We start from the raw sequence: 23,903 nt of genomic DNA, 5'->3' as shown, positions 1-23,903 counted from the left end.
GTTTATCTCCCAGGCAATTTGGTCACATGATCATTTAATAGAAGCCAGGTACTTTATCAGGAATTAACTCTGAGAGAAACCCAGTTCTTAAAGGGACCAACTCCCCAACAGAAAATATAGATTTTTAATGTAAAAACACATGCGCGATCACACCATACAATAATAGGTAGAGACCATCAGGTCCATTAAGCCCACCGCACATAGTTGTGATGCATGGAGTATCATGATTTATAGAATAGAATAGAAACCCTACAGTGCAGAAGGAGGCCATTCAGCCCATCGAGTCTGCACCGACCACAATCCCACCCAGGCCCTACCCCCACATATTTACCCGCTAATCCCTCTAACCTATGCATCTCAGGACACTAAGGGGCAATTTTTAACCTGGCCAATCAACCTAACCCGCACATCTTTGGACTGTGGGAGGAAACCGGAGCACCCGGAGGAAACCCACGCAGACACGAGGAGAATGGGCAAACTCCACACAGACAGTGACCCAAGCCAGGAATCAAACCCAGGTCCCTGGAGCTGTGAAGCAGCAGTGCTAACCACTGTGCTACCGTGCCGCTACTAGATACTTTCATGCTCAGCTCACCAGCAGCCATTTTCTCACCTGGAAAGGCAAAAAAACCCAAAACCAATGAGGTGAAGAAAGGTGGAAAATTCATCTCAATCTACCTTAGCATCATATTCAAGTGTTTTGCAAAATAATATGATCACTATTTGTTTCCATGAGTAGTTATATATTGGATCATGAATTGTGATATTTGCCGTATCCTTTTCTTTACGGAACTCACATTGCCTAGTAATTTGAGACATGACATATGAAGTATTGCATTTATGGGTCTGGGTCTGTCATAGACTCATTGATAGAGATCGATTACTGTGATTAGTCAACAACTCCATTATTGTTATAACATGATAGAAGGCAAAATAGATGTCGAGGTCTTTTTCACCCTGTAGTTTCGAGAAGCATAAGAATTTGAAGTTATGGGATTTAGTTGAGTAAAACATTGGATGTCGGTGAGGTACATAGGTGTGGATGCAGAAGTAGGACTTTGGCATGTTTTTGATTTGTTAATTGCACAGGCCCCTATTCACAAAACATTTATAGACCTGGACCTTTCCAAAAATTATTTCTGCTCATTTCATGTACCTTTGTGAATCTCAATTTTTAGTTAACTTGTCAGCAATCTTCTTTATATTGGTCAGGGAACTCATGTTGGAGTTGCATAGAACTCTTGTGAGGCCACCGTTGGAGTACTGTGTACAGTTCTGGTCGCCACATTATTGAAGGATGTGATTGCACTGGGGGAGGTGCAGAGGAGGTTCACCACGATGCTGCCTGGATTGGATCATTTAAGTTATGAAGAGAGGTTGGGTAGGCTTGGATTGTTTTCATTGGAGCAGAGAAGTCTGAGGGGTGACCTGGTCGAGGTGTACAAGGTTACGAGAGAAGGGTCAGTCACGAGGGGACATAGGTTCAAGGTGAGGGGCAGGAGGTTTAGCGGTGGGGATGTGAGAATTTTATTTTTACCCAGAGGGTGGTGACCATCTGGAATGTGCTACCTGGGAGGGTGGTAGAGGTGGGTTGCCTCACATCCTATAAAAAGTATCTGGATGACCACTTAGCACATCATAACATTCAAGGCTATGGGCCAAATGCTGGCAGATGGGATTAGGTGGGAGTTCAGGTGTTTTTAATATGTCAGTGTGGACTCGATGGGCCTTTTCTGCGCTGTATGATTCTATGGTCTGTAGGTGCTATTTAGTAATTGGGCTATTGAACTTCAAGAGTTTAAATTATGACAATCACAATGAAAGTCACACAACACTGCTGCCAATTATAATTCTGACAATTTGGTCCTTTTATAGCTGAGATGCAGAGAAGGCAATAAAACAGGGAATGTTATAGGTACAAATGATTGACGTTCTTGTTGCAAAAGCAGGGTGGATAACAGGTGACTAGAAAATACACGTAAAGTGGAGATCCCAGGTAATGCAATCCGTGGGAGGTGGAGGAAAGGCTGGATCTGTCAGGGAAAAGCAATCATGCTATAGCTTCATGAAATTCTTCACTTTAGTCATTTCAGAATGACGGTGTAATGCTCATGTTGATTACACAGTTTAAAGTTTATTTATTAATGTCACAAGTAGGCTTACACTGCAATGAAGTTACTATGAAAATCCCCTAGCCGCCACACTCCGGTGCCTGTTCGGGCACACTGAGGGAGAATTTACCATGGCCAATGCACCTAACCAGCACGTCTTTCAGACTGTGGGAGGAAACCGGAGCATCCGGAGGAAACCCACGCAGACACGGGGAGAACATGTAACCTCCACACAGACAGTGGCCCAAGCCGAGTTTCTCAAATTGTTGCGTGTCCAAGATCTCCTGATGGCATTTGTTAATCTTGTTAGAGGCCCATCACCTCTTATGCACTAATTCAAGTAACCCCTTCCCCTACCTTTGCATGTCTCTTTACAAAAGAGCATCACTGGTGACAAAGTAGCGCGGGTGGTATAATTTAGGATTCTTGTTAGATCCACAAAGGCGGAAGGTATAAAACTTACAAAGAAAAATTGTAAATGCAGAGTGCATTTCCAAAAATGCCTATTGTAACTACTTCAATCTTGACATTTAAAATTGAATTAGATAGACACTTGGAAAAAATATTAAAGAGCAAAGAAAAGTGGCATTACAACAGATAGCTCTCATGTGGAGTTGTCACAGACACAATGGCCCAGATAGTTCATCGTGTGTTGACATTTCAAGGATTGTGTTAACTCATGGAATGTCTATCAGCTCTCTGGAGCTTTCTGTTAACACGGCTAAGGTCCTGATGACTACCAACCTCGAAATAAGGAATTCAACTACTTCCTTGGAACATTTATCGTTGCCACTTTCAGATAGCATTCAGTGTCAAAAGATTTAGCAGATCCCATGCTTTTGCTTCAATTATCTGTATCATTTTCATTTTAGTAACATAACAATGACTTTTCCTTTCAGCAAATGTTTCAGCGAACCAGGGTAGAAACCGTCCTCAACACAAATTATTAAAATAGCACAGCAGCCCAACATTCTTTTGTTAAGGTACCAGATCAGAAACACCAAGACTAGATCCAAACAATTTGCTATTTCACAGCTAGCCTATCCCTATGGGTTCCAATTCAAGCAATATTCCATTCAACCCCCCCCCTTTTTAAAAACACAGGCTTACTTGCTTGTCTCAGGTTAACAGTCCTAGAACTTTGAGATCACTTCTAGAGAGAGAGAGAGAGACATGTCTAGCTTCTTTCAGAACCAGGCAGTAGGTGCTTGTTTTAAAACTGAAAGAGAAACTGTTATCCATCCTCCCATTAAGCACATGGCTCTGTCATTGTCAAGCAACTTAATCAAAACTGAAACCCACAAGGGAGACCCAAATAAATACAAATGCATTAGCTTAGCTTATAACAAACACCCCAGGTCCAAAATGAATACTTATTCTTTGCTCCTAGCTATCAATGTAAAAGATTGCTTAGACAAATTGGCACCCTGCAAAACAGATCTGAATTCTAAACATACCCCTGAGAAGAAACATGACATACATATATTCCTTAAAGGCACAGTATCATCAGACTTTTGAGAATAGAGTCCTCGGTTAGTAGCAGTATAAACATTCCAATTTCATACAGCTGGTTATTGTAAATAACAGAATTATATATCCAGCTGAATGTTTCCAATTATTTGCCCAATTATACACAACTCATTTTAGTCATAGTGGATAGAATGAACAGATCCTATCTCTCATTTATAATATAGCTTTAACATGGTATGGCATGATACAAGACAAAGATCCTTTGGTAAGATTCTGGGAAACAATTTTTTTTGACGTTTATTTATTAGTGTCACAATTAGGCTTACATTAACACTGCAATGAAGTTACTATGAAAATCCCCTAGTCGCAACACTCCGGCGCCTGTTCGGGTGCACTGAGGGAGAATTTAGCATGGCCAATGCACCTAACCAGCACGTCTTTCGGACTGTGGGAGGAAACCGGAGCACCTTCATTAAGGCAGTTGCAAATGTTTTAATAGCAATTCCACATTAATTAGCACAAATTGTTAATTGGAAATAACATTGTGTGAAAACTTTAATTACTGAAAAGACAGATCTGTTGCCAAAGTTCTTTTGTCTTGCAGTCATTAGGACAAATGCAAGAATGCCGAATTTCAAACAATCACAATAAATTATACTACAAAAGAAAAGCCAGTTGGTTGGCAAGTTAACTCTGAACGGCCGAGTTGTTGTCAACGAGAAGGCAACGGGCAGCAATAGGCTCTCCAAGCGTCTACACAGCTTGGGACACTAAAGGGCAATTTAGCATGTCCAATCAACCCAACCTTTGGATTGTGGAAGAAACCGGGGCACCCGGAGGAAACCCACGCAGACATGGGGAGAAAGTGCAGACTCCACACAAACAGTGACCCAAGGCCGGAATTGAACCTGGGTCTCTGGAGCTGTGAGGCAGCAGTGCTAACCACTGTGCCGCTGTGAACTTCCTTCACAGCCAATGAAAACCCAGCTAAGGAATTGAAAAACACAAACATGATCCTTGGGAAACCTTGAGTGCGATTGTGAGAAAAGTCACAAATCCAGTGCTGCAAGACAAAACAAAGGCCACAACTCAAGTTTATAAAAGGCTGGTTCTCTCTGAAGGGAATTTTGAACAAGTTCTGTGAAAATCTGAAACAGTCCAATAGTGGATTATTCCAAAAAAGGTACAAAGTCTGCAATGCTCGGACTAAAATGTCAACACATGCCTGAAAGAAACATACAGGAGAGGATCAGCTTTGCATTGCTACAAAGAGTTCTTACACTTGCGTGGATAATTAATAACCAAGTTCCATTTTTATCTTCAGCCATCGAGGTGCATGGCATGGATAAAAACCCATCACCACCCGCATCAAACTCCTTACAAAGATACCAACAAACAACACCAATGTTAAGCAAGTAATAGGTTAAGCATGAGGATTCAAAAACACCTCCAATTGGTTTACTGGCATCTGAAGGACAAACGACAGTGAATACTTTTAAACATTTCAATAGATTAGTATCCATCTGACTAACCTGCCAGAAAGGCACATGACAAATACGGTCCGGTTTTATGCTGATGGATTGTGAGACCATCAATTTAGGAGCAGAATCAGGCTATTCAGCCCATCAAGTCTGCTCTGCCATTCAATCATGGTTGATATATTTCTCAACCCCATTCTCCCGCTTTTTCCCCCCATAACCTTTGATTCCTTCACCAGTCAAGAACCTATCTATCTCTGTCTTAAATGCACTCAATGACCTGGCCTCCACAGCCTTCTGTGGCACTGAATCCCACAGACTCGCCACCCTCTGGCTGAAGAAATTCCTCCTCACCTCAGATCTAAAGGGTCGTCCCTTTACTCTGAGGCTGCGTCCTTGGATCCTAGTCTCTCCTACTATCTAGGAGAGACTATCCACTCTATCCAGGCCTTTCAATATTCTGCAAGTTTCAGTGAGATCCTCCCTCATTCTTCTAAACTCGACAGAGTGAGCTTGCGGCTGCTGACCATGTTATAGAAAGGATCTCAGATTTTAAACAAACTGGATTAAAACCTGCATTAATATCTTCGATATTTGATGCCAATGTGAAGCATTTTAACCTTTGTACTAAATTTGTGTAGCAAATAAAATAGAATCATACAATCACAGAACCCCTACAGTGTAGAAGGAGGCCATTTGGCCCATCAAGTCTGCACTGACCCCAATCCCACCCAGGCCTCATCATGCCTAAAACGTGCAGACTCCACACAGAGTCACCTAAGCCAGAAACTGAACCTGGGTCCAAGGCGCTGTGAGACAGCAGTGCTAACCACTGTGCCGCTCTTATTTCTACAGAATCCATTTTAAAAGTCAGTGCTAGAAATCATAGAAATCACAGAAACCCTACAGTGCAGAAAGAGGCCATTTGGCCCATCGCGGCTGCACCGACCACAATCCCACCCAGGCCCTACCCCCATATCCCTACACATTTTACCCGCTAATCCCTCTAACCTACGCATCTCAATTCACTAAGGGGCAATTTTAGCATGGCCAATCAACCTAATCCGCACAATGAACTTAAATATTTACTCTTCAGCCAATGCTCCATTGTTTGTGTGATTTTTGAAATTAAATATGATTCATGAAGCTATATCTAATTAACAGATCCATCTGTATGCTTCTCTGAAATGAGCCATTTTAAGCAGCTGACATAACTTAAATGGATCATTTGACCAGCTATCACAATCTTGTACTTGACAAAACAGAGAAGGCAGACTCCCTCTTCATTTTGTGTTACTGCCCTGCTGGGACTCCTGCTGTTCTGATAATGGTCTGCAAGTAATAGGTTTAACAGCAATTCTCAGAGAAAATAATCCCGTAGTGCTATTAGCACAATGTTGGTGTGCACCTAAACACAAACACAGTGAGAGGGAGAGGGAGAGGGGGGGGGGGGAGAGAAATCAATTAAGGATTTTTTAATAGTGATCATACCATTCCATGATAGATCGGGGAGTTCATAAAATAAGCAGACAAACCCTTCTTAATATGAAGGTCTCTAGCTTCATAGGCACAGTTAATGACAACATGGCAGTACATCAAAGGCCTACCCACACGTGTATCCTGCTCCCACCTTCATGCAGAGGCCGACTTGACTCCGCTGTCTTTATTACACATTGAACAAATTTGAGGCTGGAATTTTTACTGACCCCGCCCACCACGGGAATCGGAGTGGGCGAGGGGCAGATCCCAGAAAGGTCCATTGACCTTGGGCGGGATTTTACGGTTTTGGGACGAGCGAGGCCGTAACATCCAGGCGGCCTGGTGGCACAGTGGTCAACACTGCTGCCTCACAGCACCAGGGACCCCAGGTTCAACTCCAACCTCGGGTCACTGTCTGTGTGGAGTTTGCACTTTCTCCCCGTGTCTGTGTGGGTTTCCTCCGGGTGCCTCCCACAGTCCAAAGATGTGTGGGTTAGGTTGATTAGCCATGCTAAATTGAACCTAGTGTCAGGGGGATTAGCAGGGTAAGTACGTGGGGTTAGGGGAATAGGGCTTGGGTGGGACTGTGGTTGGTGCAGACTCAATGGGCCGAATGGCCTCCTTCTGCACTGTAGGGATTCTATCCCGATTCCACGGTTCTCAAACCTCATCAAATTGAACCCACCAAAATCTTGCAGTCTTGCTAGCAAAGACTATTAATATTGACAGATCTGCAAAAAAAAAGCATTTCCTCTTTCACTGTTGATACTCTTACACTGTCTTTCTCCTTCCCTAAATTTTGTCACTTTTCTGTCATTTCTTCATGGATTTTTACACACTCTTCATTTCTCCTTGCCGGTTCAACTTCCCCCCCTTTTTTTTTTTAAATTCCAGAGTTTCCTCTCTATTTCTCACAGAGCTGCTGCATGGGAACACGGCACTGAGCAGCGCGAGGGAAACCAGGAAGCTAGACAGACAGCTCTCTCAATCAGCTGAGAAGCAGAATTGCTAAAGCGAGTCAGAAAGAAGCCAGTAAATTAGCTACTGAATTCAAAGCGGACAGTCCGACTTGAGCTGAGGGTTGACCAGCGATGCTCTGGGCATCAGGGGTGCCCTGAATTCACAGGAAGGAAAATCAGGGGGTCTCGGTTGCTAATGAGGCTGTGAACTCTGCTGGAAACGCACATGCAGGCATTGCGAGAATAAAGCAGTGGATTCAGTTGTGCTATTTGCCGCAGCCGTGTTAGCCCTGCTGCTGTCAAGCTCACAAATGGCAAATGGCCAATTAGGTGAGGTACCCTGTGCATTTGGAACAATACCCCAGCAACAAGGCACGGGGGAGAAGAGATCAAACTGTGCAAGAGAAAGAGGAATAAAAAATACAAACAGAGCTATCATAATAGAAGCATTTTTTTGTTAAAAAAATCAAAATTTTCAGATGTTTTGATCTTGTATTTCTTCAGAAAGCGTGTTCGAGATAGGAAATTCAGACCATATACAATGGGATGTAACAAATTACTTCTGCAATCTGCTACTGAACAGAGAGATTAGACAGACATTTCAAAATGCATCTTGGTATTTAGCTTAGAATTTCGTGTCACAGGTTTTATACATGGAATATACTTGATTGAATTTTTTTGTAAGCATGAATTATCTTACCTTTGCTTGCTCTCCAAGATAAAATTCAGTGAACCTCTCTTTCTAGTTCCTCTGGATTGTATAACAATCTTAAGCCTAGGTTAATGCAAACAACATGTTCAACCTTCTCCTTTAGAGATCTGAGCATACCTGTATTCATGGTGATAAGAGGAGCAGCTGCTTTATTCCAGACAATTCAGTTTACCCCTGAAAAATAAATAGGATACAGCTGCCTTAGTGCAGTCCAGACCAAACCTTCACCAAACATGGCAATGTAAAACAATGCAAGAATCTTTCAGTGATTTGTAACAGCAAACTGTTGGATCATTCATTCTGTGAACCCTCCTACTTGAAGGAGATGGGTTCCTGCCTTATTTATTGGAATTTATGCTCTGGGCATACCAATGTTGCTGCTTTATATCCAAAGGGGAATACTCATAAATATGACCAGTGCTTCAATTAACAGTACAGTTGTTAGCACTGCTGCTTCACAGCTCCAGGGACCTGGGTTCGATTCCCAGCTTGGGTCACTGTCTGTGTGGAGTTTGCACATTCTCCTCGTGTCTGCGTGGGTTTCCTCCGGGTGCTCCGGTTTCCTCCCACAGAACAAAGATGTGCGGGTTAGGTTCATTGGCCATGCTAAAAATGCCCCTTAGTGTCCTGAGATGCATAGGTTAGAGGGATTAGTGGGTAAAATATGTAGGGATATGGGGGTAGGGCCTGGGTGGGATTGTGGTCGGTGCAGACTCGATGGGCCGAATGGCCTCTTTCTGTACTGTAGGGTTTCTATGATTATTCCAGGAGTCTTAATCCGACATAGAACTAGATGCAAGAGCTTCTTCTGTCACAAACCTGTGAAACAGCTGTGCTGTGATGTACATATTAGGGGAAATTTTCCCATCCCATCCACCACGGGAATTGTAGCGGGGGTGGGGACGGGGTGGACCACGCAGAGGTCCGTTGACCTCGGGCGGGATTTTCCAGTTTGGGGCTAGCACGGCTGGAAAAATCCCGCCTAGAAACATTTGCCACACACTTTCCACAAACATATCAGAACAAGGTGCAGTAAATACATTTCATTCCATTACATTAAGGATATTAATACGGTTGAAAGAGTGCAGAGAAGGTTTACAAGGATGTTGCCGGGACTTGAGAAACTGAGTTACAGAGAAAGGTTGAATAGATTAGGACTTTATTCCCTGGAGCGTAGAAGAATGAGGGGAGATTTGATAGAGGTGTATAAAATTATGATGGGTATCAATAGAGTGAATGCAAGCAGGCTGAGGCTAGGGGGAAAAAAAACTAGAGGACACGGGTGAAGGGTAAAAAGTTTAAAGGGAATATTAGGGGGGGCTTCTTCACACAGAGAGTGGTGGGAGTGTGGAATGAGCTGCCAGATGAAGTGAAGTGGTGAATGCGGGCTCACTTTTAACATTTAAAAAAAACTTGGACAGGTACATGGATGAGAGGGGTGTGGCGGGATATGGTCCAGGTGCAGGTCAGTGGGACTAGGCGAAAAATGGTTCGGCACAGACAAGAAGGGCCAAAAGGCCTGTTTCTGTGCTGTAATGTTTTATGGTTCTATATAATGGGCTGGATTCTCCAACCTTGCCCGAGGCTGGGATTCTCCAATCCCACTGCCGTGAATGGAGATTTGGCTGAGCATCAAATTGGGCGGCACGGTAGCACAGTGGTTAGCCTCTTTCTGTACTGTAGGATTTCTTCTATGAAATTCTCCATTCTTGCTGGCAGCAGTGTGTGTGTGTGTGTGTGTGTGTGTGTGTGTGTGTGTGTGTGTGTGTGTGTGAGAGAGAGAGAGAGAGAGAGAGAGAGAGACACAATGGTCCCACGGTTCACGAGGAGGGAACAAGAGGGTGGAGAAAATGGTCGGGGAAAATGTCATGGCCCAGAGTCAAAGGTCGTGCCAGATTTAACAGCACTCTCTCAGATTTTTGTTTCCTCTAGTCTGACCTGATAGTCAGCCGAACTGAGCAGCTGCTAACTGCCCAGCGGGAAAACTAGCATCAGGTGGTTGCAGCTGGGGACCCTTGGTGGGGGGGGGGGGGGGGGGGGGGTCCATGGCAAATGGCAGGGAATCAGAGGGTTTGGTCTGGTGGGGAGAGGGTGGCTGGAGAGAAGCAAGTGGGGGAAGGAGGGAGATGAGATGAGAGGGGTAACCTCGGGGGTGGGGAGGGAACAAGGTCAAATGATTGGTACTGGGGGGGGAGAAAATAAGAGGCAAACAAATGGAGGAGCGGGGAAAAATGCAGGGAGATAGGCCACGATTGTTACATGGAGTGGCGTCTCATTAGTGTAAAGAAAACGTTGCATAAATACTTTGATTTGAGGTTCACCTCCGATGAAAAACAATTGCTAATATGGACAATACATTCAGTTTTTACCCTCCACAAGGGTCAGCCAGTCAGTTGTTTCTACAATAGCTGCAGATTGGGTACAAGAATTTTCCAGAGTCTCACTTTTGTTTGATCAGAAAATTAATCACCAAGCTATGAGAGGAATTTGTGGTACTGGAAACAGAAAGCTTCAATTCAGAAGGAGGTCACGACACAAACAGCTAGTTCTCGCAAATAGAACCTTGTGCAAATCACTTCTGATCAGCACTCAACAACTCTGCATTTCTAGTGCCACCAATAAAAGTACTTCTGTCTGGTCCGTTTCACTTCTTTGAAAAATATTCTGTTCGTGGCAATCGGAGAGACAGGAGATGGAGGCCATCCACAGTTCAAGGCTGTCACAGACATGACAATTTGAATATTGCTCAGTGTTATCTTCACATGATATCTTCCATTTGAATATATTACAACAACAGAATAACAACTAGCTGGAATTATACTGCAGCCTATGCTTTTTATAATCAATGTTTTTCCTCAACATTCATCCCCTCCATCAAGTGCTTCACGACCTTCAGACTTTTTAAGGGCAATGACGACAATACCAGACTTGTCGTCGAATAGTTCACTTCCATACAAGCAAGACTTGGAGTTTAAACCTATTTATCATAGAATAGAATCCCTACAGTGCAGAAGGAGGCCATTTGGCCCATCGAGTCTGCACCGACAACAATCCCATCCAGGCCCACATATTTGCTCCACTAATCCACCTTACTAATTCCTCTACGCATCCCAGGACAGTAAGGAGCAATTTAGCATGGCCAATCAACCTAGTCCCCACACCTTTGGACTGTGGGAGGAAACCGGAGCACCCGGAGGAAACCCACAGGGGGAGAACGAGCAAACTCCACACAGACAGTGACCCGAGGCCGGGAATCGAACCCAGTGCCTGGAGCTGTGAGGCAGCAGTGCCACCGTGCTGCCCATTTAGGAAATATAACAGTAATAATATGGATGCAGTTTGTTATAGCTTTGATAATAAGGCAGGAAATATAAGCATCAACATATTTGTTTTCCAAAATTAACTTCAATTATGCACAATAAATTGAACATCATTGACTGCAGATCACTGCCGCATGCAATATCTTATTTTTAAATAGAAACATAGAAAAACTACAGCACAAACAGGCCCTTCGGCCCACAAGTTGTGCCGAACATATCCCTACCTTCTAGACATACCTATAACCCTCCATCCTATTACGCTCCATGTACTCATCCAGGAGTCTCTTAAAAGACCCTACTGAGTTCGCCTCCACCACCACAGACGGCAGCCGATTCCACTCGCCCACCACCCTCTGTGTGAAAAACGTACCCCTAACATCTCCCCTGTACCTACCCCCCAGCACCTTAAACCTGTGTCCTCTCGTAGCAGCCATTTCCACCCTGAGAAAAAGCCTCTGAGTCCACCCGATCTATGCCTCTCAACATCTTATACACCTCTATTAGGTCTCCTCTCATCCTTCGTCTCTCCAAGGAGAAAAGACCGAGCTCCCTCAGCCTATCCTCATAAGGCATGCCACTCAATCGAGGCAATATCCTTGTAAATCTCCTCTGCATCCTTTCAATCTTTTCCACATCCTTCCTATAGTGAGGCGACCAGAACTGAGCACAGTACTCCAAGTAGGGTCTGACGAGGGTCTTATATAGCTGCATCATTATCCCCGGACTCCTAAACTCAATCCCTCGATTGATAAAGGCCAGCACACCATACGCCTTCTTAACCACCTCCTCCACCTGCGGGGCCGATTTCAGAGTCCTATGGACCCGGACCCCAAGGTCCTTCTGTTCCTCTACAGTACTAAGAGTACTACAGTACTAAGTACTAAATAGCTTGACATTACCCTTCTACTTTGGTTTTCAAAACATCTGTAGATTTATGTTTTTTTTTAAAAAGACTACTATTTCTGCTAACATTTAATTTAAAGTCAGACATGTTCGCTGTGGTTTACAAGTATCTGCCTCCAATGCACAGAGACTTTCGATTTTTAAATCTCAACGTTTTCAGAGACTGAAGAACATAACCAAGACTTAAAACAGCAGACCGCCTGCATTCTTCACATATTTCCCTCTGCCAGAGGAGAGGTGCTAGACTCTATTTTTTTCCTCGAATTTGGACTTAAATCAACGTGAGCACCACATGAAAGAGGCAGTGGTAAACCTGGCCGAACAACAGTGACTGGAATCTAGGGCAGGTCTCACCATAAGAATGATGAATGGATTTAATCGCAGAAACTAAAGGTTGCAATTGTGTGGAAATCAATGCTCTTCCTGCCCCTCGAAAGTCCCTTGAGATGAGACCTTAGTAGGTGCCCAAGTTAGGAAGAGAGAGAGGAGCCCCTGTTCATCATGACTATTCTAAAATCCTAAGCATCTTTGATTTGCGGCCCTTTTCGGTCGCCGTTTTGCTGAAATGCTTCTATTGCAGACTATTTTAGAAATGTGCCTGAATTTAGACTCCGGTATGTGTGTGTGTGTTAGTTACTTTGTCATCACTTCACAGATTGCAAAATTATTTTAATTGATTGTGACTATCTTTCATTAGGAACACGATGTTTTGTTCTCTTTCCCTTGGTTTCAAATCCAAACAATGATGTTTCTTGTTCCTAATTGTTTTATTAAAATGCTCCCTTTCCTCTTCACTACTTTCTGAATGTTCCCCCGCGCCGCCCCGTTGATTGCCGTGTTTTGATGATGTAGAGACATCTTCTCATCTTTCAGCTCGGATCTCAGGCTCTGCGAGCCAAATTCCTTTGCATTGTCTTGTTGAAGGGTGGCACGGTGGCTAGCACTGCTGCCTCACAACGCCAGGGACCCGGGTTCGATTCCCGGTTTCCTCCCACAGTCCGAAAAATGTGCTGGTTAGGTGCACTGGCCATGCTAAATTCTCCCTCAGTGTACCCGAACAGGCGCCGAAGTGTGGCGACTAGGGGAATAACTTCATTGCAGCGTTAATTTAAGCCTACTCGTGACACTAATAAATAAACTTTAAACTCTTTGCTTTCATGCACACAAACTGTTGGATAATTGCAAGGACCGAGGCTCCTCCCTTACTACCCTGTAAACTGGAGCTCTCGAAGGAAACCCACGCAGACACGGGGAGAATGTCCGACTCCGCACAGATAGTGACCCAAGCTGGGAATCGAACCCAGGTCCCTGGTGCTATGAGGTAGCAGTGCTAACCACTGTACCACCGGACTGCAGAGTGGATGAGCAAACTGATTGTAGTGGTACAATGGGGAGATTAACAAGAAATATAATTGTAGCAAGGGACACTCAGATTATGAGAAAGATACTATCCTCTGCAGCTGAGAACACATGTTGGTTAAGGGTAAGAATCGGCCCTAGGCCCGATTCCATGATTTCCTTCAAGTCAAAAAAAAAAACCCACTAATTGGGCTAATATGTGAATAAAAGCCACTTAACAATGTCTGGTATCCATGGAATTACACAAGGTTAAAAACAATGCAGATTTATAATTTAGACCAGGAATTTGTATTCGATGACATAACAAGGACACTCACCACTAATCTCGAAGAGAACTGGCCACAAAGTTCCAGCCATCTCTGTGGCCTGGTTTTCACATGTCCTGACACTAACCCTGGCACCAAGGGGTTACTGTGGCATGCGGAAGCTGCGATGTCAGCAAGCGGGCAAGGAACCAATCACAGTGCAAACCAGGAAGTTAAAAAAACTTTCCCAGGATTTTTAACAGCGGGACCAACCACCTCGAATTAAAATATTTTCGTCAAGTCATGGTTGCAAAGGAGATTGCAGTCTATGGCTATTTCTACATCGAACCATAGGAGAACTGTGCACTGACAGCAACTTCTGGATTTCCGCATTATTCTGCACATGTGCGGATTCCTGGAGTTTACACTGATTTGGATCAAGCCCAAGGTGGGGCTGCAATGCCTTTCCTTGTCAGCTTGGATCCGGTTTGTCTCTCTTGTGGGGACCACAAATTGGATTCAATTGGATTTTGAATTTGGATTTTCCCAGTCCACTCTAAGCATTGGCTTTGAAACTTTAAGAATGGAGTAAAAAATTTAATTCAAAAAGTTTCAGTATCGTTACGACATTCAACTCTGGGTCTCACTCGATGTCTATAAAGCTTATTTGAACATCATCCACTGATGTGTTGTAACCAAATTATTCAGTTTAACTATCATTTTTTTTTAAAAATGGGTTACGCAGCCCATTGGTCAAATTGTGATAGTTTGCCAATCGACATTATGCTTTAAATCATAATTTTAAATCAACTCACAATAAAAATAGCTGATAGACATCATTAACAAATGGATTCTAGAAATATATTTTATATCCAAAACGCTTTACGTTTTATAGCAAACTATACTGTGTGGGTGGAATTTGGCAATAGATGAACCATATTATGCCCACTAAACATTAAAAAGTGAATTAATTGGTATGATTGGATTGGGGCTTTATTTATAGGTGAACTTTATTCAGGGAGTCAGCAGGAAATGGCTGCTCCACTGGAATGCTATTGATGTTAATTACATATCTGTTTGAGATTCACAGCGGTTGTAACAACAGCTGATTCAACTCCAGATTATTCTAACCTAGACATCTTTGGACACTAAGGGGCAATTTAGCATGGCCAATCCACCTAACCTGCACATCTTTGAACTGTGGGAGGAAACCGGAGCACCCGGAGGAAACCCAAGCAAACACGGGGAGAATGTGCAAACTCCACACAGACAGTCACCCAAGGTTGGAATCGAACCCGGGTCCCTGGCGCTGTGAGGCACCATGCTAACAATGTGCCACCGTCCTGCCCAAAATTAGTGTGGATTCTTCCTTAGTCATGCAGTTTGCAAGAACAGCGGTCGCAGTGTGGTTCAGGTGTAGACAATCCCAACATTGTATTCCCACTTTCTCCCTACATCACTTGATGTCATTAAAATTTTACAAATCATCTATCCCTTCCTTGAATATAAAGCATATGTGACAGCGATGGGATTCCAACCCACACCCCCACAGAGTCTGGAACCTTAATCCAGCTCCCTAGACTGCTCAGCCATGCTACCACACCAATCCAATGCTAAAAATTAGTATTGGGAGTAAATTTGGGTCCAAATATATTGAAATAAGAGACTTCTAAGGAGAAGTTGAGGTTTTACAGGAATAAGATTGGTTTCATTTTATGAATAAAAAGGAATGGTGTTAGGAATACCCACCATTAACTGGGACTACCTTCTTCTATTAGTTAGGAAATGTGCACAGTCCAAAAATGTGTGTGTTAGGTTGATTGGCCATGCTAAAAATTGCCCTTAGTGTCCTGAGATGCGTAGGTTAGAGGGATTAGTGGGTAAATATGTCGGGATATGGGGGTAGGGCCTGGATGGGATTGTGGTCGGTGCAGACTCGATGGGCCGAATGGCCTCTTTCTGTACTGTAGGGTTTCTATTCTATGATTAATTAGTGTTCAGGCGAATCAAAGTCTTTATACACGTCTTTGTTATCTACCAGAAAAAAAAACATTATTTTCAAGGTAGCAATATGCCATGCTTTGAATTGGCAGCTGCAATGAGGGTGAAAAAAACTACTGTAGTTTATGTAAAATATAATGCATATACATCATGGTACTTTGCATCTTTGTCCAGAGATACTCGAGTAATTATTAAACAGGAAACATCCCCACTGGCAAGTTCCCTTCCAAGTTAATTAGCACCTTACCTTGGACAGAGATCACAGTTTTACTGGATAAATATCCTGGAATTCCCCAGCTCCGTCATGGCTGCATAATTACCATAATCATAGAATCATAGCACAAGTGACCCGGGTTGAATTCCCGCCTCGGGTCACTGTGAGTGTGGTGTTTGCACATTCTCCCCTATCTGCGTGGGTTTCCTCCGGGTGCTCCGATTTCCTCCCACAGACCAAAGGTGTGCAGGTTTGGTGGATTGGCCTTGCTAAATTCTCCCTTAGCATCCCAAGATGTGTAGGGTTAAGGGGATTGGTGGGTTGGATGCAACGAGGTTGCGGGGGTGGGTCCTGGGTGGGATTGTTGGTGCAGACTCGATGGGCTGAATGGCCTCCTTCCGCACTGCAGTGACTCTATCCTGGAATTCCCGAGCACCATCATGGCTGCACAGTTACCATAATGATTGCACTGATTCTACGAGAAGACTCACCATCCCCTCTCAGGACAATTATACTGGGCAATAAATGCAGCTTTATTGTCCACATCCCAATTAACCCTGTCTAAGATCACTGGTCCCAATCTGCCTCTGGAGGAGTGACCCAAATAGATACAAAATGCCTCGAGATTATCAGCTTCTTGCATCCTCTCATTTTAATACTCTTCCTGCTGTTTTAAAGTAGGGGAAATAACAGGAAATAGTTCAGTTTATTCCTCATCTTTGCGTTCCTATTTTAGAAACGGAAGAGAATACTGCCTCATCTCTTGTGATGTCCCAAAGTGCTTCATGTTCATCCAATTACTTTGCAGTGCCTTCACCATACAGCAGAAAGTGGAAAGCGATAGACACATTGTTGAAACTCTTACATCAACACATTTGTTCCAGACTGTCCTTCTCAAGGGTCTAACCACCACAAAGTCTATTCACGCCGAGAGAGTGGAGTGACAGCTGTGAAGCTCTCCATGCAAGTGAAGAAGAAACATCTGAAAACATGTGTTGTCCAACGCATTCTACATGGAACTAAATGGAAATTGTGATATAGCTAATATGCAATTCTCATGAGTGAGTAATAGAAACCATAGAAAATTACAGCTCAGAAACAGGCCCTTTGGCCCTTCTTGTCTGTGCCGAACCATTTTGTGCCCAGTCCCACTGACCTGCACTTGGACGGTATCCCTCCACATCCCTCTCATCCATGAACTCGTCCAAGTTTTTCTTAAAAGTGACCCTGCATTTACTACTTTATCCGGCAGCTCATTCCACACTCCCACCACTCTCTGCGTGAAGAAGCCCCCCCCCCTCTAATATTCCCTTTAAACTTTTCTCCTTTCACCCTTAACCCATGCCCTCTGTTTTTTTTCTCCCCTAGCCTTAGTGGAAAAAGCCTGCTTGCATTCACTCTATCTATACCCATCAAAATCAACTCCTCTACCAAATCTCCCCTCATTCTTCTACGCTCCAGGGAATAAAGTCCCAACCTATTCAATCTCTCTCTGTAACTCAGCTTCTCAAGTCCCGGCAACATCCTTGTGAACCTTCTCTGCACTCTTTCAACCTTATTTACATCCTTCCTGTAACTAGGTGACCAAAACTGTACACAATACTCCAAATTCGGCCTCACCAATGCCTTATATAACCTTACCATAACACTCCAAATTTTATACTCGATACTCTGATTTATAAAGGCCAATGTACCAAAGGCACTTTTTACGACCCTATCCACCTGTGACTTCACTTTTTAGGGAATTCTGTACCTGTATTCCCAGATCCCTCTGTTCAACTGCACTCTTCAGAGTCCTACCATTTACCCTGTACGTTCTACTTTGGTTTGTCCTTCAATAGACACGATTGTTGCATATATGTAAATAAAGATATTCACTCACCGAATACATATGTACGTTAACTGTTGTGTGCATTTGTTGATAAGATTAAATGATAAAAAGCAGAGTGCAAGTGTTTTTTGATGGATTTAATTTGCTTCTTTGGTTTCTGAATGGTAGTAAATATCTGTTAAATAATTATACACACGAAGTATATTTACCTGTATGTTTAAAGTTTATTTATTAGTGTCACAAGTAGGCTTACATTAACACTACAATGAAGTTACTGTGAAAATCCCCTGATCGCCACACTCCGGCACCTGTTTGGGTACACTGAGGGAGAATTTAGCACGGACAATGCACCTAACCTGCACGTCTTTCTGTGGGAGGAAACCAGAGCACCCGGAGGAAACCCATGCAGACACGTGGAGAACGTGCAAATTCCACACAGACAGTGATCCAAGCCGGGAATTGAACCCGCTCTCTGGCGCTGAGGCAACAGTAGCACATTTTCTGCAAACATTAATGCATATGGCTAGTCCGCAACTTCTATTGGACAACCCTTTGTTAGTAAGCTGAAATTCTTGTTAGTTTTACTATCGCATGTAATTGTCAAAATAATATTTTTAGTTCTGTTCCTGTTAATTGCAATGTAATAAAAGCAAAAATACTGTGTTTTATGATTTTTAAGTGCAAGATTCTCAGAGTCAAACTTTTAAATCTGTGCACAACAGTTGTGTCACCCTGTCTAAAATAGATTGCTCTGCATCTGTAACAAAGATAATGCAAGCGCGGTGTCTACTTTTGACTGCTGGCCCTCTCCCACCCCTCAAAAGGAGATTAAAATTCCACCCCAAAGCCTTTAGTGGATCACCCTTAAAAAGAAAAACGCTTTCTATGCACCAACAATTGCTGAACGCAATCTAGATGATCAACAATTGCTGATCTACTAGATGTCAGGGTGTACAAAGTAGTTTATGTGCATGGTAGACACTCTGGCACATGGCATTTAACCCCCCCAAACCCACCCACTTTTCCCTCAAATTGTCCCAGTTCAAACTGGCAACATCCCTCTTCTGTTGTTGCTGGCACACGTCCAACTGTTAAAACGGACAGATACTCTTTTTTTTCCCCCCACATTTCCCCATTAATGAAGGCCGGTGCTGATTTCTCTCTTGCCTCAAAACACCACTCCCAGCATCTCTCTTCATCCAAAAGCACGAGGAATACATTATGCCAAGAGCAGAATCATAGAACCCCTACAGTGTAGAAGGCGGCCTTTTGGCCCATCGAGTCTGCACCAACCACAATCCCGCCCAGGCCCGATCCCCATAACCCCATGCATTTACCCTAGCTAGTCCCCCTGACACTGAGGGGGAATTTAGCATGACCAATCCACCTAACCAGCACGTCTTTCGGATTCTGGGAGAAAACCGGAGCACCCGGAGGGGACCCACACAGACACGGGGAGAACATGCAAACTCCACAAGCCGGGAATTGAACCAGGGTCCCATGCACTGTGAGGTAGCAGTGCTAACCACTGTGCCACCCCTGTCACTTCTGTTCAAAAAGAGTAACACTGGAGTGAAGGGACCAGACCATGTTTGCCCTGGAAACATTGGCATGATTGAATTGGTCTCTTCAAAAAGTTGACAATGAACGATCATAAAATGCAAAGCATGAAGTGTCTACAAACTCCTCGACTCAGTGGAATACATTGAAGAATCTTCACAGGAATAAACAGGGCACAGTTCTGGTTAATAATTTTAAGATCTCCAAAATTATAGCTGCAGTTGAGGACTGATAATCTGATGAAGAAATTGAATTGATTTATTATTGTAACATGTATTGGAATACAGTGAAAAGTATTGTTTCTTGCGCACTATACAGACAAAACATACCGTTCATAGAGTACGGGGGGGGTGGGGAGGAAGAGAAGGAAAGGAGCGGGTGCAGAATGTGGTGTTGCAGTTGTGGACCAGTTGGGAAGTACTCAAGAATAATTTATAGAATTAATGCGCATCAAATGAGCTGAGAACTTTCGAAGGAGCGGTGAGCATGCGTTTGGAATTAACTGGAATTCATTGCAAAAATATCAGATTCAATTGAATGGAGCTCAGCTGCTGGATTTAATTTACTCGAGTTTTCAAAAGGTCTTTGGAATTAGACTTCTCCAAGTGAGGCCTTCTTCGAAGAATTAGTGGCAAATTGGTAAAATAATTAGATTGGACATTGAGCAGACTAAAGATGCCCATTTTGGTTTGTTGTTCACACATCATTAAAATATTAAGCAGAGTGTATGTAGAAATATAAAGTGAGCTGCTGAGACAATAGGTGCCTCAGTGATTAGTATGATGGGCTGCATGCAGAAGGCTGCAGACAAATTTAAACGGATTAACGAAGAAATGATTGAAAGGATTTAAAAGCTATTCAAAAGTTTTTAATATCGAGATCAGATTCTACATTTCATTAATGGGTGTCTTTTGGGAAAAAAAGGTAAGAGATTTGATTGTGGTTATAACCCAGTCAATGCAAAGTTGTGATCATCAAGGTTTGCTTCTCAAGGACATAGAGTTAAATGGCAACACTGTTTGCTTTATCCTGAAGTTATGTTGGCACAGTGTGGTGAAATATTCTTTCAGGCAGCCCATTCTCATCAAGTCATATAGAGTTATAGAGTCTCACAGCGCAGACAAGGCCCTTTGGCCCATTGAGTCTGCACCAACAATAACTTTTTGATTTGATTCATTATTGCCACATGTATTAACATAGTGAAAAGTATTGTTTCTTGTGCGCTATACAGACAAAGCATACCGTTCATAGAGAAGAAAAGGAGAGAGTGCAGAATGTAGCATTACAATCATAACTAGGGTGCGGAGAAAGATCAACTTAATACAAGGTAGGTCCATTCAAAAGTCTGATAGCGGCAGGGAAGAAGCTGTTCTTGAGTCGGTTGGTCCGTGACCTCAGACTTTTGTATCTTTTTCTCGACTGAAGAAGGTGGAAAAGAGAATGTCCAAGGTGCGTGGGGTCCTGAATTATGCTGGCTGCTTTGCCGAGGCAGTGGGAAGTGTAGACGGAGTCAATGGATGGGAGGCTGGTTTGCCTCCAAACTACCACTGAAGTTGCGCTAATCTCATTTTCTAGCACTTTGCCACATCCGTGAATGTTATGATGTTTCAAGTGCTCATCCAAATACTTTTTAAGGGTTGTAAGGTTTTGAAATACCGGAAGCGACTATTTTTGCAGAATGGAAGATAAGGGGCATCAGCTAGGCATGAAAATGTTAAAAGATACAAATAATGTAAAAATATGTGGTCTACTCTTGTGCGTGGGAGTACAATATTTATCATTCTCCCGTCTAGAAGAATTTTCTCGTGTGCATGTGGGGGGAAACATTTCAAATTAAATAAGATAATATTATATTGATGAATGTCGTTAAGTTGAATTGGGTAAATACAGCTGCTTATGTTTACACAGGATCTCTGTTTTCCCAAGAGCACCAACCTCCCTAACAACATTGTGTACCTTCACCACACGGTGGCACAGTGGTTAGCACTGCTGCCTCACAGCGCCAGGGACCCGGGTTCAATTCCGGCCTCGGGTAAGAGTTTGCATGTTCTCCCCAAATCGGCGTGGTTTTCCTCCGGGTGCTCCAGTTTCCTCCCACACTCCAAAAATGTGCAGGTTAGGTTGACTGGCCATGTGTAACACTTAGGCCGGAACTCTACCATCATGCCCGCCACCGAATCGACGCGGGCGAGGGTCTGACAACAGAAATCTCCGTTGATCTCGGGCGGGAATTTCCGGTCTCACCCGAGCGAGGCCATAAAATCCCACCCTTAGTGTCAGGGAGGGTAAATACCTGGGATTACAAGGATAGGGCCTGGGTGGGACTGTTGTCAGATGCGCCAGATGGCCTCCTTCTGTAATGTAGGGATTCTATGTATGATTCTAAGACTGCAGCGGTTCATGAAGACAACTCACCACTACCTTAAGGGCAATGAGGAAAGCGCAATAGACAGTGGCCCAGCCAGCGGCACCCACATCCCATCAATGAATTTTTAAAAATTTAGATAGGAATTATGTATAGGAGTGGAAAAAGTGCCTGTGAACCAGTCTCAAAGTCTAATACAAATCATACTATATTTAAACTTTCTCACTTACTTTTCCCAACAAAAAGAAAGTCCTGCTTCCTTCGGAATTTGATGTCACCATTTGTCTCCAGTATCTTCCCAGGTATTCACCACCACCTGGAACTCTCTCAACTAAACGCTCTGTTCAGCTTATCATTTCAGAGTTCAAGTCCACGCACCTAGTTGTGTTATGGACGTGCCAAACAATTGTTTCAGGCTCATTTTATCTGCAGGCACGCCAGCCATGTTCACAAACAAGGATGAGTCATTGTGTAAACATGGAGAAAGGAATGTGAATCAATCACGGGAAGATATATCTGCCTTATTTCCAAAGAATGTCATGGGATCTTACAAGTCCACTTGAATCAGCAGCTGGGAGTTCAGTATTCACTTCGATTTTAACACTTACCTTCTGACTGAGGGGCAAGAGAGTGTTCAAAATTGTTCCTGTGTCTGCGTGGGTTTCCTCCCACAGTCCAAAGACCTGCGGGTTAGGTTGATTGGCCATGCTAAATTGACTCTTAGTGTCCCGGGATGCATAGGTTAGAGGGATTAGCGGGGTAAATATGTGGGGTTGCAGGGATAGGGCCTGGTGGGATTGTTGTCAGTGCAGGCTCAATGGGCTGAATGGCCTGTTTCTGCACGGTAGGGATTCTATGATTTAGTCAAGTTACCACAAAATGTGTTATGGTTAAGTCATTGTAAGAATCATTTAAATACAGAATCACAGATTGTTTACAGTGCAGAAGGAGGCCATTCCCACACCATGGGCGGTACGGTGGCACAGTGGTTAGCGATGCTACCTCACAGCTCCAGGGACCCGGCTTCGATTCCCAGCTTGGGTCACTGTCTGTGTGGAGTTTACACATTCTCCCAGTGTCTGCGTGGGTTTCCTCCGGGTGCTGCGGTTTCCTCCCACGGTTTGAAAGACATGCTGGTTAGGTACATTGAGCCAAACAGGTGCCTAAGTGTTTGCAGTGTTAATGTAAGCCTTACTTGTGACTAAACTTTAACTTTACAGCCCATTAAGTCTGTGCTAACTCGCTGAAAGAGCATTCCAGCTATTCCCATTCCCCCTTATCCCAGAACCTTGCCCATTCATTCTTTTCAGATAACAGTCCAATTGCCTTTCGAACACCTCGATCGAACTTGCCTCCACCATCCTCTCAGGAAGTTCATTCCAGACTCAAACCACATAGAAGATAAAGGCTATTCAACAACATGGGCTGTTTAAAATGCTTTTGGTACACGGTGAGTAAATACTGGAGCTGAATCGGTGGGACAGTGACCACGGTAAAACCCAAAGAAATGGCACAAGCATCATTTGCACGGTTTCTCCAGAGTTTCTGCAGATCTGCCACTGAAGTTATTTAAGTCAATCAATGGACTATGCCAATTGACAACACGGAAAGGTCCCTGAATAGCAACCAATATGGGAACCTCAACCGACCTTTCCTTCCCTAACCTCAAAACATTGAGGCTAAATCTGGTGCAACCACCACTGACTCTGCTGATGTTAGTGAACACGGTACTGATCAGGTAGCGAACACCCCACTGGTCCATTTGACTGAACAATCCCTGCAAAAATTCTCTAGTATGTGGGAAACAATTTCTTTTGCCCAAAAGGCAAACAAAGAAATAAGCTAAACTAATAAACCCAGATGCAAACAGTAAAACGTACCAGAAAAAAATATATC

At 43.5% G+C, this 23,903-nt stretch overlaps 1 protein-coding gene across 1 annotated transcript in view; it reads right to left on the bottom strand.

Moving 5' to 3' along the window:
- Positions 1–23,903, bottom strand: part of LOC144494685 (sorbin and SH3 domain-containing protein 2-like) — a 303,190-nt gene that overhangs the window by 167,867 nt on the left and 111,420 nt on the right. The window contains exon 2 of the mRNA XM_078213885.1: positions 8,327–8,383. Coding sequence (XP_078070011.1) covers positions 8,327–8,336 — 10 coding nt within the window. The 5' untranslated portion in view covers positions 8,337–8,383. The remainder of the gene's footprint in view (positions 1–8,326; positions 8,384–23,903) is intronic.

This window comes from Mustelus asterias, chromosome 6 (genome assembly GCF_964213995.1).
Source record: "Mustelus asterias chromosome 6, sMusAst1.hap1.1, whole genome shotgun sequence".
Lineage (NCBI taxonomy): Eukaryota > Metazoa > Chordata > Chondrichthyes > Carcharhiniformes > Triakidae > Mustelus > Mustelus asterias.
Note: the sequence above shows the minus strand (reverse complement) of the source record. Positions and strands in the feature narration are given on the sequence as shown.